This window comes from Hoplias malabaricus, chromosome 14 (assembly GCF_029633855.1).
Source record: "Hoplias malabaricus isolate fHopMal1 chromosome 14, fHopMal1.hap1, whole genome shotgun sequence".
NCBI lineage: Eukaryota > Metazoa > Chordata > Actinopteri > Characiformes > Erythrinidae > Hoplias > Hoplias malabaricus.
This window is the reverse complement of record NC_089813.1, coordinates 22,182,944-22,200,975: the sequence shown is the minus strand read 5'-3', so window position 1 is coordinate 22,200,975 and position 18,032 is coordinate 22,182,944. Positions and strand designations below refer to the sequence as shown.

Genomic DNA, 18,032 nt, shown 5'->3' with positions numbered 1-18,032 from the left:
TCTATATGTATTCTCTTAGCGGTCATTTATCCTCCCACCTTTAGATGGCAATATTTCAGTCACCCTTTGCTTCACGCCCACGCACTTTGGGGGAGGGGTCCCACGCAAGCATCATTGGTGTTCTATTTTTTTATGTGAATTATTCTCGTAAAATCATTATAATGAGGCTGAGTTAGTGGTCTTAGTTGCAGTGGCACTTCTCCCCTGTAGGCATATTAGAATTTTTAAAGCGCAGACACTTAACTCCCTGAGCTCCGCGGTATGTGTATGGTGCGGAGTCGGTTCACGACGGTGGAGCTGGTGAAATGGTTGTGGCTTTTGATGGCGGCGCTGTGGCTGATGTGCGAGGCGTGCTCCTCCATCGATGGTTTGCTTTTATGCCGTTACTGCGGTCATGAGGTGGCTCTGGACGAGCACATTCACTTCTTACCCAGCCCCTTCGCGCTATCCCTCCGCAATGACACGGTGACCGGGACGCGGAAAACGACCGCACAACTCTTCGAAAACCCACAAGGCTTTCAGTTCGCGGTCATCACCTTAAAACAAGCGGACGTGCTGAAACATTGGCCCGCGGAAAAACACTCCACCTGGTTCCCAGGATTCTCGTGGATGTTGGCAACCTGCCCGCGGTGTAAAACGCACTTAGGTAGGTTTACGCGTTCTGAAATGTTTCCTCATTAAAATTTACACACGAATGTGAGTAAAATATTGTACTATGCAAAACAAGTTGAGTGTTCTAAGACAAAGTGAATCTATATAAGCCTTTAAATTTTTTTATTTTCACTCTAGGATGTAAAGTAAATTAAGCTGGCTTCGGTGTGTTTTGGGAGAGGGCCAACGATAAACCTAAGTGAAAAAAATTAAGGTTAATTTACTGCAGTATGTTTGTTCTAATGCCATAAACGTTTTCTTTTCAGGCTGGGCTTTTCAGCCGAGTGACTGGTCTCTGACAGTGACAAGACAGGATTTCGAGGATTCGGAACAGACTTTTGTGGCGCTTATTATTCAGAAATTACTTCATGCGCAATTCACCTCCACACTCGTGACGCCAAACTCTTTTAGGAGTTGACGGGACAAACTTAACCATCTAAGTGTCCCTATTCCATCCAAAGGGTTTATCTGGGATAAAACTACGACAAATAGTTCATTTAATGGAGTTAAAAAACAAAAACACGAATACCCTTTTTTTTAATAGATAACTCCCTCAAGACAAATTTTCTGAACCAAGTGATTTTTCCCCTTTTACAGTTGGAGAAGTCTGAAACATGGTGTTCACATTAAGTTTTATTTTAAACAAAGCAAACTCAACAGCTAATTTTCTCCTGTGAGAAATGTTAGTAGAACATACACCACAAAACTTAACCAAGGCAGAGGGGGCCAAAATTTACAAGCATGAATTTTTTTTTTGTTTGTTTGTTTTTTTTTTTTTTTTAAGATTTTATTTTTTTCTTTATCAAAAATGTCATTTCAAATCTGATGAATGTCTGTAAAACATGACAAGATTTAAAAAAAAAATTAAAATAAAACTAAATGTCCAAATACCCTCAGCCCTCCTGAACTGGAAAAGGTTACAGAGGGAACAGGAATGATCTTGTGATTTCTTTTGCTGAAACCACAAGCTAAATGAAAATGGGGCCGGAAAGAAAGAAAGAAAAAAAAAAAAAAATTAATATTGAGTTGCAACGCCATGAGTAAAGTAACAAAGCCGTGAAGGAGGATGCTAGAACTAGCACATCACTACGCACCATGGCTTTTGTTCATTTAACCACACAAACAGGAAGAATTATGCATATACATTTATATATATATAAAAAAAGGAAATGCTATTTGCAAGTCTACTCCAGACAGCGTGCTGCTGATACTACAGTGTGTTTTGCGTTTTTTTTTTTCTTCTTTTTTTTTTTTTTAAACCTCAAAATGTAGTTGGGGATTGAGATGTTAAATGCCACATTGGCAGTATTTTGCAGTCAGTTTGTGAGTCTCTTCTGGGGGACTGGAGATGGAGCAAAGAAATCAACAACTGAAGAAGGGTTGTGTGGGGGGTATATATATATATATATATATAATTATCTTGCTCCCAAAAAATTGCCAAAGAAGCAGGTGGGTTGTTGGGGGAGAGATCATGTAAAGATGTCAATGTTTTCCTCTTCAGTCATCCTCTCCATCATCATCCTGCAAAGACATAAAAGTTAATGTTTTCATAGGTACAATCACCCTATTAGCATTTTTATTGAAGGATTGATTACAAGATATATAAAATCTAGTACAGGCTTTTAGGACCACTACTAAAAAGGATAAAAATCTAGTGAAAACTTACCTCTCCATCATCATCATCCTCCTCTCCATCTTCCTCTCCCTCTTCATCTATGTCCTCCAGACCTTCTTCATCCTCATCTTCATCTTCTCCCTCTCCCTCCTCATCTTCCATGTCTGGGACCTACAGGCAGATTAGGGTAATTAGTTTCTCACTGTTGACTGGCTGTAAATACAGTCCAGTTTTTTTTTTAAGACAACAAATTTGAAAATTAAAAACATCCAAGTAACAAATGTAGTGGGACTTACCAAATAGTATTGCAGGGGATTGGGCCAGATGTCATCTTTTATTACCTCACCCAGTTCATCTGCTCCTGAATCAGAGTGATCAGTAAACCAGGTAAAAAAGCTCTCTGGTTCTTCGTGTTGTCTTTTCTTGCCTGCTTTACTTTGAGTTTGACTGGGGCGATTTGTGAGGTCCTTTAAAAGAAAAGAGTTTTTTCCTTAACAACATAACATAGCCCTTGATAGACATTAAAAGTAAACCAACATTATATATTCCAAAGCTTATCAAAAGTATTCCCACCTTTCCTGGTTTCCATTTGATCTCTGTTGATTTGGGGGTAGGGTCTCCACTTTCATTGAGGTGAATTTCTTTGGAAAGGACTTTGTTTTCAAAATACATGTTTTCATCAAAGTACTGAAAGATACAATACTTTTAATTAAAACATTAATGATGAGGAAAAGTGATTCATTCAAATTACAAAAAATGTACAACAAATTCAGATGTGCTAAAAGGACACATTAACAATGTTCATACTTACAATTCAGTTTAATACTTACAAAATCTATTCTGTAGCCAGATTTTATATCCTCAAACTCTGTTACTTCCACCCTAGTCAGATAGTGGAGTGCCTCTTCATCCTCTTCACCAAGGAGAGCAGAAACTAGCGTGACAAAGGGAATAAGTTAAATTCTCCCCAGCCCAACTACTTTTTTTTAATATTTAATATAAAAATATGTCTAAAGTGACATGACTGCATGATTACCTTGTGGGTGGTTCACAAATGTAGTGACCCAAAAGTTGGGAATTTTGGCAATGAGTTCTGACCTCTTCTGAAAGAATGGCTGACGAAGCTTGTTGTATTTCTGCTCAACTTTGAGGATCTCCTCACTGGCCTGTTCATTCAATCTGGAAATGGTATACTTACAATTTACCACATGATAGTATTGGAGGTGGGCATATTTACACAACAATTATACAACTTGCCTGTCAATTTCATTCTGTACTTCATCGATGTGCTCGATGGCTTCCTGTTGCTCTTTTTCTGAAAATGCAAAGAATGTTAAAGCAATGGTAAAATAAAGTACATTGCAACTTAATCTTCTGTTCAGTTATCTCTTAAAACCACTTTAGATAAATCAAAAAATGCGATTACATTTCAATTTGGAATATTCTGATAACATTCCAGGGCTGTGTCCAAGTGCACAAGTACAGTTAATTCAAACACTACAAAGACGAGTGCCCTTCACAATGTAGCGCACTGTTAACACACTACTCAGGAGGCTAGTTCGCGATTTTGGACGGGGCCCAAGTTAACGTTTGATCTCGGAGCGAAGTTTAGGGGGGAATCATGCCGCCCACTTTTACAAGCTTGTGATTTAGGTACGTTTATCTGTGCTCTATTGGGGCGGGAGACCGATAAAAACTCTTCACTTAAGGACTTTCTGCACTAAATGTGTATTCAGGCAACTGTTTTCCGTGTGTCTATGAGACGCCGCTTCCTGCCTCTCGGGCCGCGTGGTTTAAATGTGCAGAGCCTCTCTCCGCTGCTCTGTCCGCTCACTCTCTAAAGAGCAGTTTACTGCGCTCTGCAAAGAAGCAGGTCTCTACACATTCACACATACGCTGGCTGGCACGGTAACGGAAGCGGGAGCCAGTATCTAGCCAGACCGTTTGTTTGTTCTTTCTTCGACTAAAGCGTATTGCCAACCGTTAGCACGCACTGCTAAGCTGTGTACATCATGGCGGAGACGTCGCACAACAACAATAAAGTAGCGCAGAGACTCGATGATTCATTTGGATTTGCTCGACTTTTTGGAGCCGAGACCGGTATTAGAGTTATGTGGAAGGGAGAAAACACCACGCGTTTACCCTTAGGGCGGAAACACATGTATTTCGCAGGTAACGAGCCCCTCACATGAAACAAATTCTCCATTGTAGCGGCGCCGTTAGCTCATAGCCATTAGCCAACATGGCCTCCTCCGGTGCCCTGCTCCGCTCATTACGAGCTGCACATTCAGAGAGTGGAGCCGCAATCATTACCTCACTTCACACACCGCGAACGGAGAGAGAACCGTTGTTCCGCACGCGCGCCCGTACCCTGCACGCCTCAAGCAGAGAGTTAAAATGGCGAAACTTGGCGAGGGCCTTGCACTTACCGGAGGTTTCGTCCGCTCCGTCGTGGTTCGAGTTCAGCTCCTTTTTACTCACTTTGGCCGCCGAGGCAGACATGATGACGCCGCTGTCTCACGAACAAGTTTTGGCGAACACTCACCAAAAACTCCTGAGGTAGAGAACGACTCTCTTTCCGGGAACCGAATGAAAGTAGCGCACCGAAATGTATCGCGCGCGCCTCCGCACAACTTACAGCGAGGAAACGCGAGTGCACACACTACACCGACTACACTCACGCTCTTTCGGAGAGAACGCGCCCCTCACACAAGCAGCACATAAGCCCCGCCCCCGTTCCTCAACAGCCAACAGAAGCCGCTGCTCTCGCACCCTTTTCACCTTCTGATTGGTCCGCACCGCAGAATGACAGCCGTCCGAAACGCCCGCAAAAAGGGCGGGATTCGCCTGAAATAGGAACAGCTCAACGCAACACAAATGATCACACTTTTACGTAACGACAATTACTTTTTTTCCGGCGTTTATCTCGATTTGGGGAGTCCACACTTTTGTGTGTAGGATACTTAAGTGCAGTGTTCGTGGTTGTGATCTTAATAACAAGAGAGTATACATGTCTTTGTTAGGGCCAGAATCATAGGCGTCCTTTATAACGTTTTTTTTTAGTAAAAACATCTTCAAATATATTTTTAAAAGGGATTAAAATAGATTTCTGGCAATTCACTCACAAAAAGTCCGACATTTAATCCAGATTTAAGTCCAAATTTCAGGATTGTCAAATTCAAATGCACCACAGCTCCTTTTCTATTGGACAAACTTGTGTTGCTAAACCAGTCGTTTTTCTAAAGTTTTTTCAAGAGGCACAAGTATCACAATATTTTGCCGAAAGGAGTACATATTTAAAAACTATTATCCACAGCATTTTAATTATTATTTTTATATAACAGCTGGAATGTCCTACATACTCTATTTGTGTTTTTAAAATATTTAAAAATACATTTAAATCGTGTGAATGGATGAGTACGAAATGACTTAAAATAACCTAGTTTTAAAGTTATGATCAATGAGAGTCAAAAATAGAGAAAGCATTCACTTTTGGATTTATTATGTTTTAGAAAATATAACATAAAAGAGAGGATACACTGACTCTCCTTAAATCCAGTTAATCAATGACTAATGATCTCTTTGCAATTATGTTTGGTTTTCTTTAATCACTGACTTGCTGTGACACTGCTGTGTTTTAAATTAACAATAAAATATCATATTATTCAATTGAGTGTTAAGACACCTCAATTAATTCAATTTAATTAATTGTGTGTTTAACCGAAGATTTACCTGTAAGCAGGACAGTTTAAACCGGAAGTGAAGACTGCCAATTTGGCTCTTAAGAAATATTGTTTTGTGAAAAACGTATTCTTTATAAATAATCTTAAAATTTCATGCTAAGTTTGAGGGAATTATTTCTATTCATATCTGTACTGTGGCCTAAACAATCACAAAACGTAGTGTCAACAAAATTAAAGTTTACTACATCATCTCTGTCCTCATATCAATGCACCCTACTGGTTAACAATTGACATTTTATTTTTATCCATCAGTTTTTCAAAGGAAGAATTCACAGATATGTACTTCAACATGAAGCATGGACACATTTTTCTTAAAGTATTAAAGTATATAAGTGTTTTATTTGGTTAAGGAAAAAAAAACACCAATAAAGACAATTTGCTATAAAATGTACCAAATCAGTAAAAGTATCAAGTCAATTCAATTGTTTTGCAGAAATACACTAAATTTTTCCTTGCCTCTGAATGGCTTGTTAGTCAGAATGCCCAAGTGAATACAACTGTGTGATTGAGTGGAATTGGCTAAATTAATTGAGGTGTCTTCATAGTACCATGTGGCACTGGTTTGTAGGAATGGTAGGTGAGTAAATCTACTCTGACTGGAAGTAAACCAGTCAGTACAGTGCAGCAGTTATTATAGCATTGCTATTTTATAGATTCTCAAATCTGTTTGTTACACAGCATCTTTAGTCCTTCTGGAGTAAACTCTCTCCCATGCCACAGTCTGACAGACACAGAAAAAGTCCCATAGGTTGCAGATCACACCTCTGTCAAAGGGGTTTTCTTCAGAATCGCATGGTTTGAGATAGGTGATACGGTGGGGTGACATAAACTCCCAGGTTGTAGTGTTAATGGCTGCTAGGTACAGGTGTATACACAGCAGGAGCAGTACAACCACTGAAAAAATTCCCGTTACACCAAGGGCTCCAAGCAGAAAGCTATTCTGAATGAACCATTGTTGCCAGGTGGATGCAAAGGTGATGCCAGACCTGAAGGGTTAACATACAAAAAAAATCTTCAGCTTAAAAGGATTTAACCTCATTAGCAGCATTTTGTACTTATAGAAAATATTCTAAGACATTTGAAATTCATAGAGGTTCATGGTGTATAGTTGGTTAAAATATTGTCAGTGGATAAAGGGGAAAAAGTAATTATTATTGAGCAGCATGAGAACTAAAGCAGAAATAAATCCCTTAGTTCATTAATTTTAGTTAGTAGATAGCAATATTTTAACAGTAAAACTTGACATTTACAATTTTGTCCAACTAAGTGAAATGGTATAGTAAATAACTTTATGACTGTACATACAAACATTTGGCTCTCTGATTAGGCTTTATATACCAAACTGTATGTTAATAAACTACATAAAACTGCAAAAATAAATTTCCAATTCAAATTATGCACACTAGGCATAATGCTTTTATTTTTCACTTCTCTGTTGTTGAGCACAGAGAGTATTAACTTAATAATTCATTAACCACCTTATTAATGACCTTCAACTCGATTGTTTTTGCTTGTCTTTACTTTTGCTTAACTCTTGACTGGAGCCCAGTTTTGAACCCTATTGGTCTAACTTTGGAAATGCTAACAACATAAAGTAGAGTAATAACTAATCCATTTGATGTTTGCTAAGTGGGACCCATCATCTTGGTTGTCATCATGTGAACGTGAGACTCAAAAGTGTTGATGTTGCTTGCAATAATTTGCAACTGATGAAGAGAGGGAGAAAAAAATAATCACATTTTCAGCTTCTGAATGGTGGTTTGCAAATTGCTGATATTAAATGAATATATCACATTGTAAATCACACTGGGTTATAAAGTCCCATCATGCCACCCGTGAACATTTGCAAAATAAATTGGAGAAAAAATAGAATAAAATCACATTACCACCCCAAAAAAAAGAAATAAAAGTTACATTTAAACTAAACTAAGAAAAACATTCAATTAACTACTCACCAAGCATATTGCAGCCCCCAGGATACAGCCAGTAACTGTACACACAGGTATAGCAAGAACCATTTATGATTCCTCTCCCCAACACAGTTCTCTATCCATGGGCAGTGATGGTCATATCGTCTAACACACTGCTTACATTCCTTACAATGTCTTGCCCTCATTGGTTGCTGTTTGAAAGAAGTAAACATTTGTTTTTTACTATTAACTTGAAATGTATTTATTTTTGTAAGATAGTTTTGAGCCAGTGTATCCAGCATTCCTAATTAGTGAATTCTGCATTACCCATCCTACTGCATGCTACTGTGAAAAAGTCAGAGATCATCCTTACATTTAATTACATTTCATTAATAAAAACTAATCCAGAGTTTCATAAAGTCTGGGAAACTGGATAAACTGCAAATAAAACAAAATGCAATGATGTGCAAATATCAACATTTTTATTTATTTGAAAATATTTATTTTTTGTCAAATAAAAAAATTATATATAAAAAAATAAATATATATATATATTTTTATAAATATTTATTTTTTGTCAAAATTAAAATAAAGACACTGAGAAATGGTATGTATGTTTGGAATTTGATGCCAACCACACATTTCATAGAATTTGGGATGGGGATGTTTAACACTATTTTGCATCAACTCAGTAACCTTTTGGAAACTTAGTTGCTTTAACTATGAAAGTGAAATTGTTTCGCTTTCTTACTAGCTATTGGATTTCATTTGATCAGCAGGGTCTGCGGTATAGTGTTTTTATTCATAATGCACCATTTACTTAGGAGCCATGCTGCTGTAATACATGCAAATATGGATTGGCTTTGTCTTAAATAGCAAAACCTTTCCAAAAAAATTATGTTTGGGAGGCAACATGTTTCTCCAAAACCTGTATAGATTGTTTAGCATTCACTACATTTCAATGTCATCCATTTGCAATAAAGTTTTTTTTTTTTAACTGTATGTTTGTAACAAACCAGATGGTGTGGCAGCATCCATCAATTCAAGAAGAATTTCTAATTTTGATTATTCGGACCAAAGGATACTTTTCCACTTCACCAAGTCCATCTTAAATGAGCTCAGACCCAGACAAGGCAGCTGTGTTTATAGGTCCCATTATATATGGATTCTTCCTAGCATTTGCAAATTACATTTGTGGATGCAGTGACGAACTGAGTTCACAGACACTGGTTTCTGAAAATGTTTATGAACCCATGCAGTGATTTCTGCTACAAAGGTTTCTGTAGAAACAGAAAGTCTGTTTTTAAGTCAGTGCCATCTAAGGGCCTGAAAACAACAAATGGCAAATATTGGTTTTGGGCCTTGCCCATTCATATATAAAAGTTCATTGGATTCTCTGAATCCTTGAAATTTCAATGTAGGTACAATAGATGATTAATTCCCCGAGTTCTATTGTGTTTTAATTTGGGAATATATAATGGGCATATATATATATATATATATATATATATATATATATATATATATATATATATATATATATATATATTATCAATTTTTCAACATTTAAAATGTAGTCTTTGTACTATTTTCAATTAAAATATGTCTTAAATTATTCACAAGTTTACATTTACAGCAGAAAGCAACACCCATTTCAAATAAATTACATGAAATGTAAAAGTCCCCAAAATAGCATCTTTGCAGGGGAAAAGGGAAAACTTCAGTATAAAATTATTTTATTACAAGTTATTTTGAAGTGTTTCTTTTGGTCTATTCTTCATGAAATGTTCACACAATGTGAATGAAATGTGTTGGGTTCAAATGATATAATGGAGATATATGTTTTTTCTTGCATGATGACAAGATGATTGCAGAATATGTGTTTTGAATCACCTTGAACAATACAAAGCCTCGGTTATATAAAGACCTTCCAATTCTATATGGGTGAAGCGATATGGGAGTGAAGCAGCTCCATGAAAAAAACTTTGAAAAAGTTGAAGTGATGCCTGAGACACCCCCAAAAGTCTTCAGACATTTGTTATAACTATCAATACCTTTGTAGAGGAACACTACATGACCAACAATCAACAAAATTTGTTTACGTATAAAATTGTGTATGTATACAATTAACAAGGCTGATCTATGTAAAATAGATATATAAATTGCTTCAATATGTATCACATAATGTAATATAACTATAATTATTTCTTCTGTTAAATACCAGTAGCAAACAGTAGCCACAGCGACGGTGCCCCTGTGATCTCTCACTGTGTGGTAGCATTTTCTCCTGTTCTTCATCATACTCTAGAGTTGACTGCAAAACATGAAAATATACTTTTCAGATAGGAGTATATTAAAAGAGCGTTCTGTTGTGAAAGCCTATTTTTCTCACCTGAGACTCACTGTCAGAGAGAACAAAGCCTGGATCCATGAGAGACACAGTGAAGTACATAAGCACTGAGAGAAGGACCACTAACCCGAAGAGAACAGGCTGCAAAAGCTCACCACTTTCTTCGCATTTTCGAAGATCTGTCAAATCAGAGAATGAATTATTACTTTTACGAGTTGTACATTCACCGCACTGTAGAAGTGGTGGTCTAAATTCGACTGTAAATGTGAATTAAGTATTACCTGTATTATGAAGAAAGAGAACCAGAGTTGTGAGCCAGCTGAGAATAACGTGGGTGGTTCGCATTAAACAACCAGACCTGAATATTTTCATGTCGACGGAGCTAGTTTATCAAATAATATAGATGTGTTAAATATCACAGTATACATTAAAACAAAATATCTTAGAGTACAACTTCTGCCACCGTAAACCTCGACCAAAACATTTCAAAAACTTTAAACCAAGATCACAACTGAGACTGAACTGACACATATTAGCTATTAGGTTCGCAGGATTACGATGCTTTTTCCCTACTTAGCGCGCATGTCTAAAATAATGACAACTCCACAAAATAAGCGCCTAATACATCTAATAAAGGTATATTTTGGATTATATCCCTTGTTCGCAGGACATGAAGTGCAGTATTTAGGTAAATAAGGCTTCACTTTTTAACTCAACTAGAGCACCCTGAAGGAAGGAAGGAGAAATTTGATATTCAGGCCTGATTTAGAACAATGCCTGTCGTAGACGTTTCCGTGTTTGACATTGATTTCACATTAAAAGTTCAATAATTTTTAAAGAAATGTGGGGTCCTCCCGGATATATATAAAATTCTGTTTAAATGGCCTCGCCTATGCATTTCGACTGATTTTCCTCTTATTCATATTCAGTTAATGAAAGCTTTGTAAATCTCTTTCAGACGTAATAGATGCATATTGCATAAGCACTTAAACGACCAGTTGCAAACCAGTGCACAACTATTCTTATATGATTTATATTATTATACTAATTTTGGCGGCTAGAGCACTTAAGTGCTAGGAATTATATTGTTTTTGTTAAGATTTTTATTATACTTTTTCTGCCTTCAAAACAAATTGCACAGAGTAAATAGTAAGACCCTTTCCCCTTTTTCAGATATTACCCAGTGGAACTTTGTGTGAACGTTAATGTTCATAATCATTTGTACCATACAATACCAAGATTTTATACTGCCACCCCATCTTACAAAGTCCAGGTAATATCTGACTGAGCCCATATGTGAATAAAGCAGGTGATTTTCACAGTAAACTTGTGCCGTGCTTCCTGCATCCCAGCGTGCCCTGTCTTATGTTATTCTGTGACCAATATTTTCTGTGATGAGAACACATCTGATGTTGAAAATCTCTTGTGAAAGCTAAGGCAACTCATATGTGTTTATACGTCATAAGGTTTTAGAGACATGAAATTTGTTAAAATGGTAATTGTTCCTCACTGTACACAGGTATTCAACATCAACCTCAAGGGAGCGCTACAGTGAAGGTAATCTCGGCCCATGGTATCTGCTACCCAGAGAGATGTAGAAATGGAAATCTTTTTTTCCAAATATGTGTGGGCTCATAGAAATAAAGTAATTAAACTAATAAGTCCAAGCCACTTATATATATTGCAAAAAAAAAAAACATATATATATATATATATATATATATTGCATTAATATATATGTATATGTATGTATATATATATATATATATTACAAAATATGGAAACCCTCACATTTGCGTGGTGTACAATAATTTTCAAAAATATTGCAAATTTGAAACAAGACAGCTTCCATTTGAAAAATAACCTATCCAGTTCATCGTATATGCAGTTTTCAACTCTAACTCAAACTAATCAAGATGCACTGAGACCAGTCTTGGTACATATATATAAAAATAAAATATGGAGGTATGCGTTTCTGAGTTGTATGTGTGATTTTTGGAACCCAAGCTGTGCTCATGTTTTTAGATGGAGCTTGAAAACCATAGAATAAAAGTCAATTTTTTTTTTGAATATTATTAAGGACCAGTTCCTTATATAGATATTTTGTGAAAATTCATACATTATTTCACACAAATCTGAACTAAAATATAATAACCTAATTTATTAAAGGCTTAATTAATCAACAATTGTTCTGAAAATCTTACAATTTTAAATATTTGTGTAGAATAAATCGGATGAGGTGTGAAAATATTAGTTCAGATTTACCTTTAGTGTGTGCTACAGCACTCAAAACACTTAATATATATATATATATATATATATATATATATATATATATATATATATATATATAATAATTAAACATCAAATTATGATCATATTATTCTGACACATCTATTGCATACCAGAAGAAGTTTATATGATGCTCTTTCTTTAAAAAATGTGTAATTTGGCTCAGATTCTTCCATCAGTGTGGCAGTGCTGAACCACTCTTTTTTCCCCTCCATTACTGAATAATTATAATGAACAATAATACTGTTAAAGGTCCACATGAATTTGTGTTTAATCCTTCACTTTATATTAAATTTAATTTAATCAGTATTCTTAGAATTTGTGTAGATCTAAAGTGTTTAAAGCTGTGACCAGTCCATATAAGGACCAGTTAATTAAAAATATGGCTACCACTTCTTACATTTTTTCACAATTCTATTGTTTACGTATAGTTGGTTCGGTGTTTCCTGAATCTTTTTCCTTTATTCTAATTATCGCAGTGTAGTTTTGATGATTCTGAATTAAAATCTCTTATTTTACTAAATAAATATTGGGGTCAAATTTGGTCGTATAATTAATCTGTTAAAAATGAACAAATTAGCCTTGACAGCTTATAAGTAGAATCTAAACAGGCTCCATTCATTGGGCAGTATGTGCTAAACCGAAAGTAAAATGTTTTCAACTGTAAAACATAGCTAACTTAAAGGAGCAATATGTAATACTGACACCATGCGTTTAAAATCGGAACTATAATTCAGTTTCAAAACAGTGGAGAGAGCTACTGCCTCCTCACCAGGTGTGAAGCTTAACTAGGTTGCCAATTTGAGGAAAACTGAACGAACTAGCAAGAGGCGAGATTAAGAACTATGGACCACAATAGCTAAGAAAAATGTGTCATAATCAACATGTTTACACAGAAAAGTGTTCATGACTTCACTAAAACATCTACATACGCAAGATAAAAATGAACGAGCGGCCTCAATTTCCCTGCATTTACAAGCCTTTACTATCACAATCCACATTAAATATTTAGAGTAGACAAAGCTGGTGTTACTTAACGATTTTTCCTTCCAGCAGAAATGTCGTTTATGAGGCAGAACTTTACTTCTTATTCACAATTTTCGTAGTCAAACATTTCGTTCCACCTTATACCTGTGCATTTACGAGTCTTAGGGCGTTAACTTCTTATTGAATACTCATTTCCACCTTAAACAGCTAAAGCTAGCGCTAGGATTTATAAACAAAACTTTATTTAAAACACTTCTCATTTCCCATTTTATCAATTTAAAACACAGGACCAAGTGTACATCATGTCACTAAAACAACTGCCTACTTGCTCTGTAATATCAAGCTTGATTTAGCCATTCCACTTTAAATAGGTGAACATTTGAGGCTTTTCAAACACAATTCTTATTCTTTAATTTAAAACACACACACGGACGACTACTGACGTGCAGACTGAACAATTAAATGTTTACAAAGAAGGTTCTCGACCAATAACGGTAGCTCTACAGTCAGACCGTCCAATACGAAGATTTTAGGCTACTCCACCACTCCCCCTTCTCACTCAAGCGAACCAAACGGAGTAAGGGAGGGTGGGACTAGTTTGTGAACGAAACGCTTCTCGAAATTCTATGTAAGCGCTAGAAAAACAAAATCCCGGACGTTTGTGAAATTCCGCCCGGACATTTAAAAAAAAGTCTAAAAAAGAGGACATGTCCGGGTAAAAGGACGTCTGGTCACCCTACACATACTCAAATTCATTGATGAACATCTGCCAGTAGTCTACGTTTAGCTAGCACATGGATGTTTAAGCTATAAATAACACGTATGCTACTAGCATGTAAACGGACCAAACAAGTAACATGCTACAAACATAGCATCCCATATTCGCACACAGTCGACTGTCACTGTTTGTGGACAACTGAATTACAAGCTTTTCCCATTCTACATTCGATATATGTCTGCGTCAGGCACAAAAAGCCGAGAACTGAAAGTCATTTATAGGTGCCAGCACCTAGTGGTGCATCGGTAAGGTAATACATCGCAGTGGCACAATTTACACCTCATCTGTAGCGCCAGTTTAGGAGTATATGATATCTTAAATGATAATTCTGACTAGTCAGAATGTGATCGTAGATATCTTAAATTATTATTCTGACTTGTCAAAACGTAGCTGACACACATAGCCCATTTTAGCGTCATGTAAATGTTGCTTACAAATATTTAGTCGTGGGTTGCTTTTTGGAGCTTGTTTCTAAAATGTTATTGCCTTTTTGGGCTTGCTTCATAGAGATAATGCCCACGAAAATAAGCCAAACGTGTAATATTTCCACGGTAAGGCCATCTATTTGCGACAGAATGCAATTACTGCATCATTTAAGGTGGAACAGAATATCTGAATAAGAAGCTGGCGAATAAGAAGCCAGCTTCAGCATTGTGAATTTTTTTCTGTATTTCCCCCTGTCTCATGTAAATAAACTTATAAACATTTCTCAATGATGAAGCATCGGCTGGTGTCATTACGATGTAAGAGACTTTACAGAGAAATAAACCCAAATTCAGTTAAAGTGAACACACCTGGCAACCTTTGCGGCACATGAAGGGACGAATACACACAATGAATTAAGATATCTGAAAATGTATTTTTGACAAGTCGAATTTGAATTTAAGATATCTTTAATACTAATTATTGATCAGATAACGAATTCGCTAAGGTCATTAGATGTATCATAAAAGAAAATTCGACTACGCAAAATATATCTTAAATTACTATTCTTAGTCAGATTGTAAATGCAGATAACTTAAATTGTGATTCTGACTAGTCAAAATATAATTGTCACTAATCAAAACTCTGTTGGAGCTATCCAGTTTTTAATTAAAGATAGAAGGTATTTAATGTTAAAACGACTTGCCATACTGGCACCTATAAATTACTTTGCAGTTCCTGGCTTTTTGTGCCTGACGCAGACATATCGTGATATTAGAATGGGAAAAGCTTGCAGTTCAGTTGTCCATAAACACAGTGATAGTGGACTGTGTGCGAATATGGGAACATGGTAGCTAGCTAGCTACAATGTAAAAATGTCATCAGCATATGCCACTGTCACCCGTACGTAAGGTGCAGATGTCACTGGCATGTGCCAGCCTCACTCAAACATAAGATGCTGATGCCTTTCCATGTTATTACCGCTACTGGAGAGCAGGAGAAAATTAGCCAGCTCTGGCTCGGTTGTGTGGTGTTGCTGCTTCTGATTTTCAAACACAAGGCCAATATTTCCTCTTAGTTTACTCTAGTCTCTAGTCATGGAGATTTTTAGAAGGGCCATGGGGCTTTTTGGGTCTGGTAAAATATAACATTAACTCTGTTCACTTGGTCATTTCAACGACGCTGAGTTTGACTACTTATTCGCCAGTTTCTTATTCGGATTTTCTATTCCACCTTAAACGGTGCAGTAGTTGCATTCTGTCGCAGCTAGATGACAAAATAAGAACACAACTTCCATGTGGAAAAACTACTCGTTTAGCTTCATTCCGCGGATATTATCTCTTTATTTTCAAAGTGTCTCAAACATCTGAAAGGCTCACTGAAGAAACAATATAACAGACTATTAATATCCTGAAGATGAAGAAATTTTTACTGTGTTTTTTTTTTTTTAAATAATGGCCCTGTGAGCATAGCATTGGCCATGATAGAATCTGTGGAGTAATTCCGCATTTGATTTAATTAGTTTGACATCTCTAGACTCTAATCTCTAAACTGTCAAAGTGTCTCAGAAATCTGAAAGGCTCACTGAAGATACAATATAACTCTATTAATATCCTGAGTATGAATAAATCTTACTGTAGAATTGTTTTTTTGTAATTTCCCAATGAACATAGCATTGGATGTAAATGTTTGGGGAAATTGTGTATTTGGATTAATTCATTGGACATTATCTTTTTACTTTTAAAGTGTCTCAAAAATCTGAAAGGCTCATTGAAGACATAGTATAAAAGACTATCAAAATCCTAAAGATGACAATGCCACTGTGGAATTGTTTTGTCATGGCCCTGTGAATATTGCACATGACATGATAGAATATGTGGGAATTATTATGCCATTTTATAGCAATTAGTCAGGTTGCCTGGCAACATTTTAAGATAAAAGAGCCTTAATTGTGTAAAAAATCTTTATTGGGCTAAACAAGCTTTAGTGAGGCTAAACAAGGCATCAGTGTTTGCAAGTACAAGGCCTAAAGGCCAAACCTATGTGTTGATAGAAATTACATCCCAAACAGTCAAAGTACCAAGGGAAAATTTTATACTTGTAACATTAGTAGATGGGCTGTGGGTGTAAGTACACACTGAGTCTTTGGTAGTTTGGGCCAGTGAGTCTTCACAAGGACTAACTGACTTTGTGTCTATTTACAGAATAAGAAAAATGAAAGGAAGTTTATTTAAAAGCCATGTTTGACCATAAATATTGAGAGCTGGTCTTAATCATGATAAATAACTATGTTCATACATTCTCATGTCTTGAGCTATAAAGAGTATGATAAAGATTTTGAACATATTATGTTAGAAACTGTAAAAAATAAGAATCAGAGTATTATTTTATAGAAATGTTTAAAATTGTGAAATGATCTAATCAAATGATCTTTTCACTATTTAAACATTTCTATATGGTTATGGTCAATAATGGCCTTTAAAGAAACGTCCTTACATTTTAAGCTTTAGGACTTAGGCAAACTTAATCTTATCAATGCTTACTTGTCCAAGCGGCCTAAAGCCTCATTGTGCTAATTCTTGCTTCAGAGCAAACTTCATTAATATATGTAACAATGTTACATTTTTTTGAGTTACTTTAACTATTTGAAATGTATTTTGGGGTGAAAACCACAAATTCCTGTTGTCTTTTTTGCATGCTCATTGCAATGCTCTTTTATCTTAAAATGTTAACCAGATTAATTGCTATAAAATGGCATAATAATAAGAATATAATAATATTGGAAATAACCAGACATTGTGAATATACACACTGACATTCAGTGTTTAAACAAACTCATTTATGAATTAAACTCTACACTTTGGGATATTATATTTGAACTTACACCTTCTGTAATGTCAATTGCAGATTCTTGATAATTAAATACCTGACAATTAAAAAAACAAAAAAGCCATAGGACATATACCCAAGTTCATGTTTCCACATATTCTATTATGTCATGTGCTATATTCACAGGAAACAGAGACAAAAAATTCCACAGTGACATTTTCATCTTTAGGATTTTGATAGTCTTTTATACTGTTTCTTCTGTGAGCCTTTCAGATTTTTGAGACACTTTAAAAGTAAAAAAAAAAGTCCAATGAATTAAGCCAAATACACAATTTCCCCACCCATTTACATCCAATGCTATGTTTGCAGTGAAAGCATCTCAGTAGGAATATTCTAGAACTCTCCATTTATTACTTGTGAATTTACTGGAATGTTTTGGGTCATGGTCATGTTG

The 18,032-nt window shown here is 35.9% G+C and overlaps 3 protein-coding genes across 4 annotated transcripts; 1 reads left to right on the top strand and 2 right to left on the bottom strand.

Annotated features, from left to right (window-relative positions):
• Positions 1-95: 95 nt before the first annotated feature.
• Positions 96-1,104, top strand: si:ch211-51h9.7 (uncharacterized protein LOC558400 homolog). The gene is made up of 2 exons (XM_066644813.1): positions 96-646; positions 918-1,104. The coding sequence occupies exons 1-2, from the start codon at positions 262-264 to the stop codon at positions 1,067-1,069; spliced, it is 537 nt and encodes a 178-aa protein (XP_066500910.1). The 5' UTR covers positions 96-261; the 3' UTR covers positions 1,070-1,104.
• A 186-nt stretch (positions 1,105-1,290) lies between these two features.
• On the bottom strand, positions 1,291-4,960 carry seta (SET nuclear proto-oncogene a). The gene is made up of 8 exons (XM_066644812.1): positions 4,696-4,960; positions 3,524-3,581; positions 3,303-3,445; positions 3,097-3,200; positions 2,840-2,953; positions 2,563-2,733; positions 2,318-2,437; positions 1,291-2,172 (listed from the first exon to the last, which is right to left on the bottom strand). The coding sequence occupies exons 1-8, from the start codon at positions 4,766-4,768 to the stop codon at positions 2,149-2,151; spliced, it is 807 nt and encodes a 268-aa protein (XP_066500909.1). The 5' UTR covers positions 4,769-4,960; the 3' UTR covers positions 1,291-2,148.
• An 854-nt stretch (positions 4,961-5,814) lies between these two features.
• On the bottom strand, positions 5,815-13,685 carry zdhhc12a (zinc finger DHHC-type palmitoyltransferase 12a). 2 transcript variants are annotated; one of them, XM_066644939.1, is made up of 6 exons: positions 13,600-13,685; positions 10,551-10,651; positions 10,312-10,448; positions 10,141-10,233; positions 7,965-8,131; positions 5,815-6,995 (listed from the first exon to the last, which is right to left on the bottom strand). In XM_066644939.1, the coding sequence occupies exons 2-6, from the start codon at positions 10,639-10,641 to the stop codon at positions 6,680-6,682; spliced, it is 804 nt and encodes a 267-aa protein (XP_066501036.1). In that variant the 5' UTR covers positions 10,642-10,651; positions 13,600-13,685; the 3' UTR covers positions 5,815-6,679. The 2 variants fall into 2 exon arrangements, with proteins under 2 accessions (XP_066501036.1, XP_066501037.1); XM_066644940.1 differs by having other exon boundaries at positions 13,595-13,613.
• Between the last annotated feature and the right edge of the window lie 4,347 nt (positions 13,686-18,032).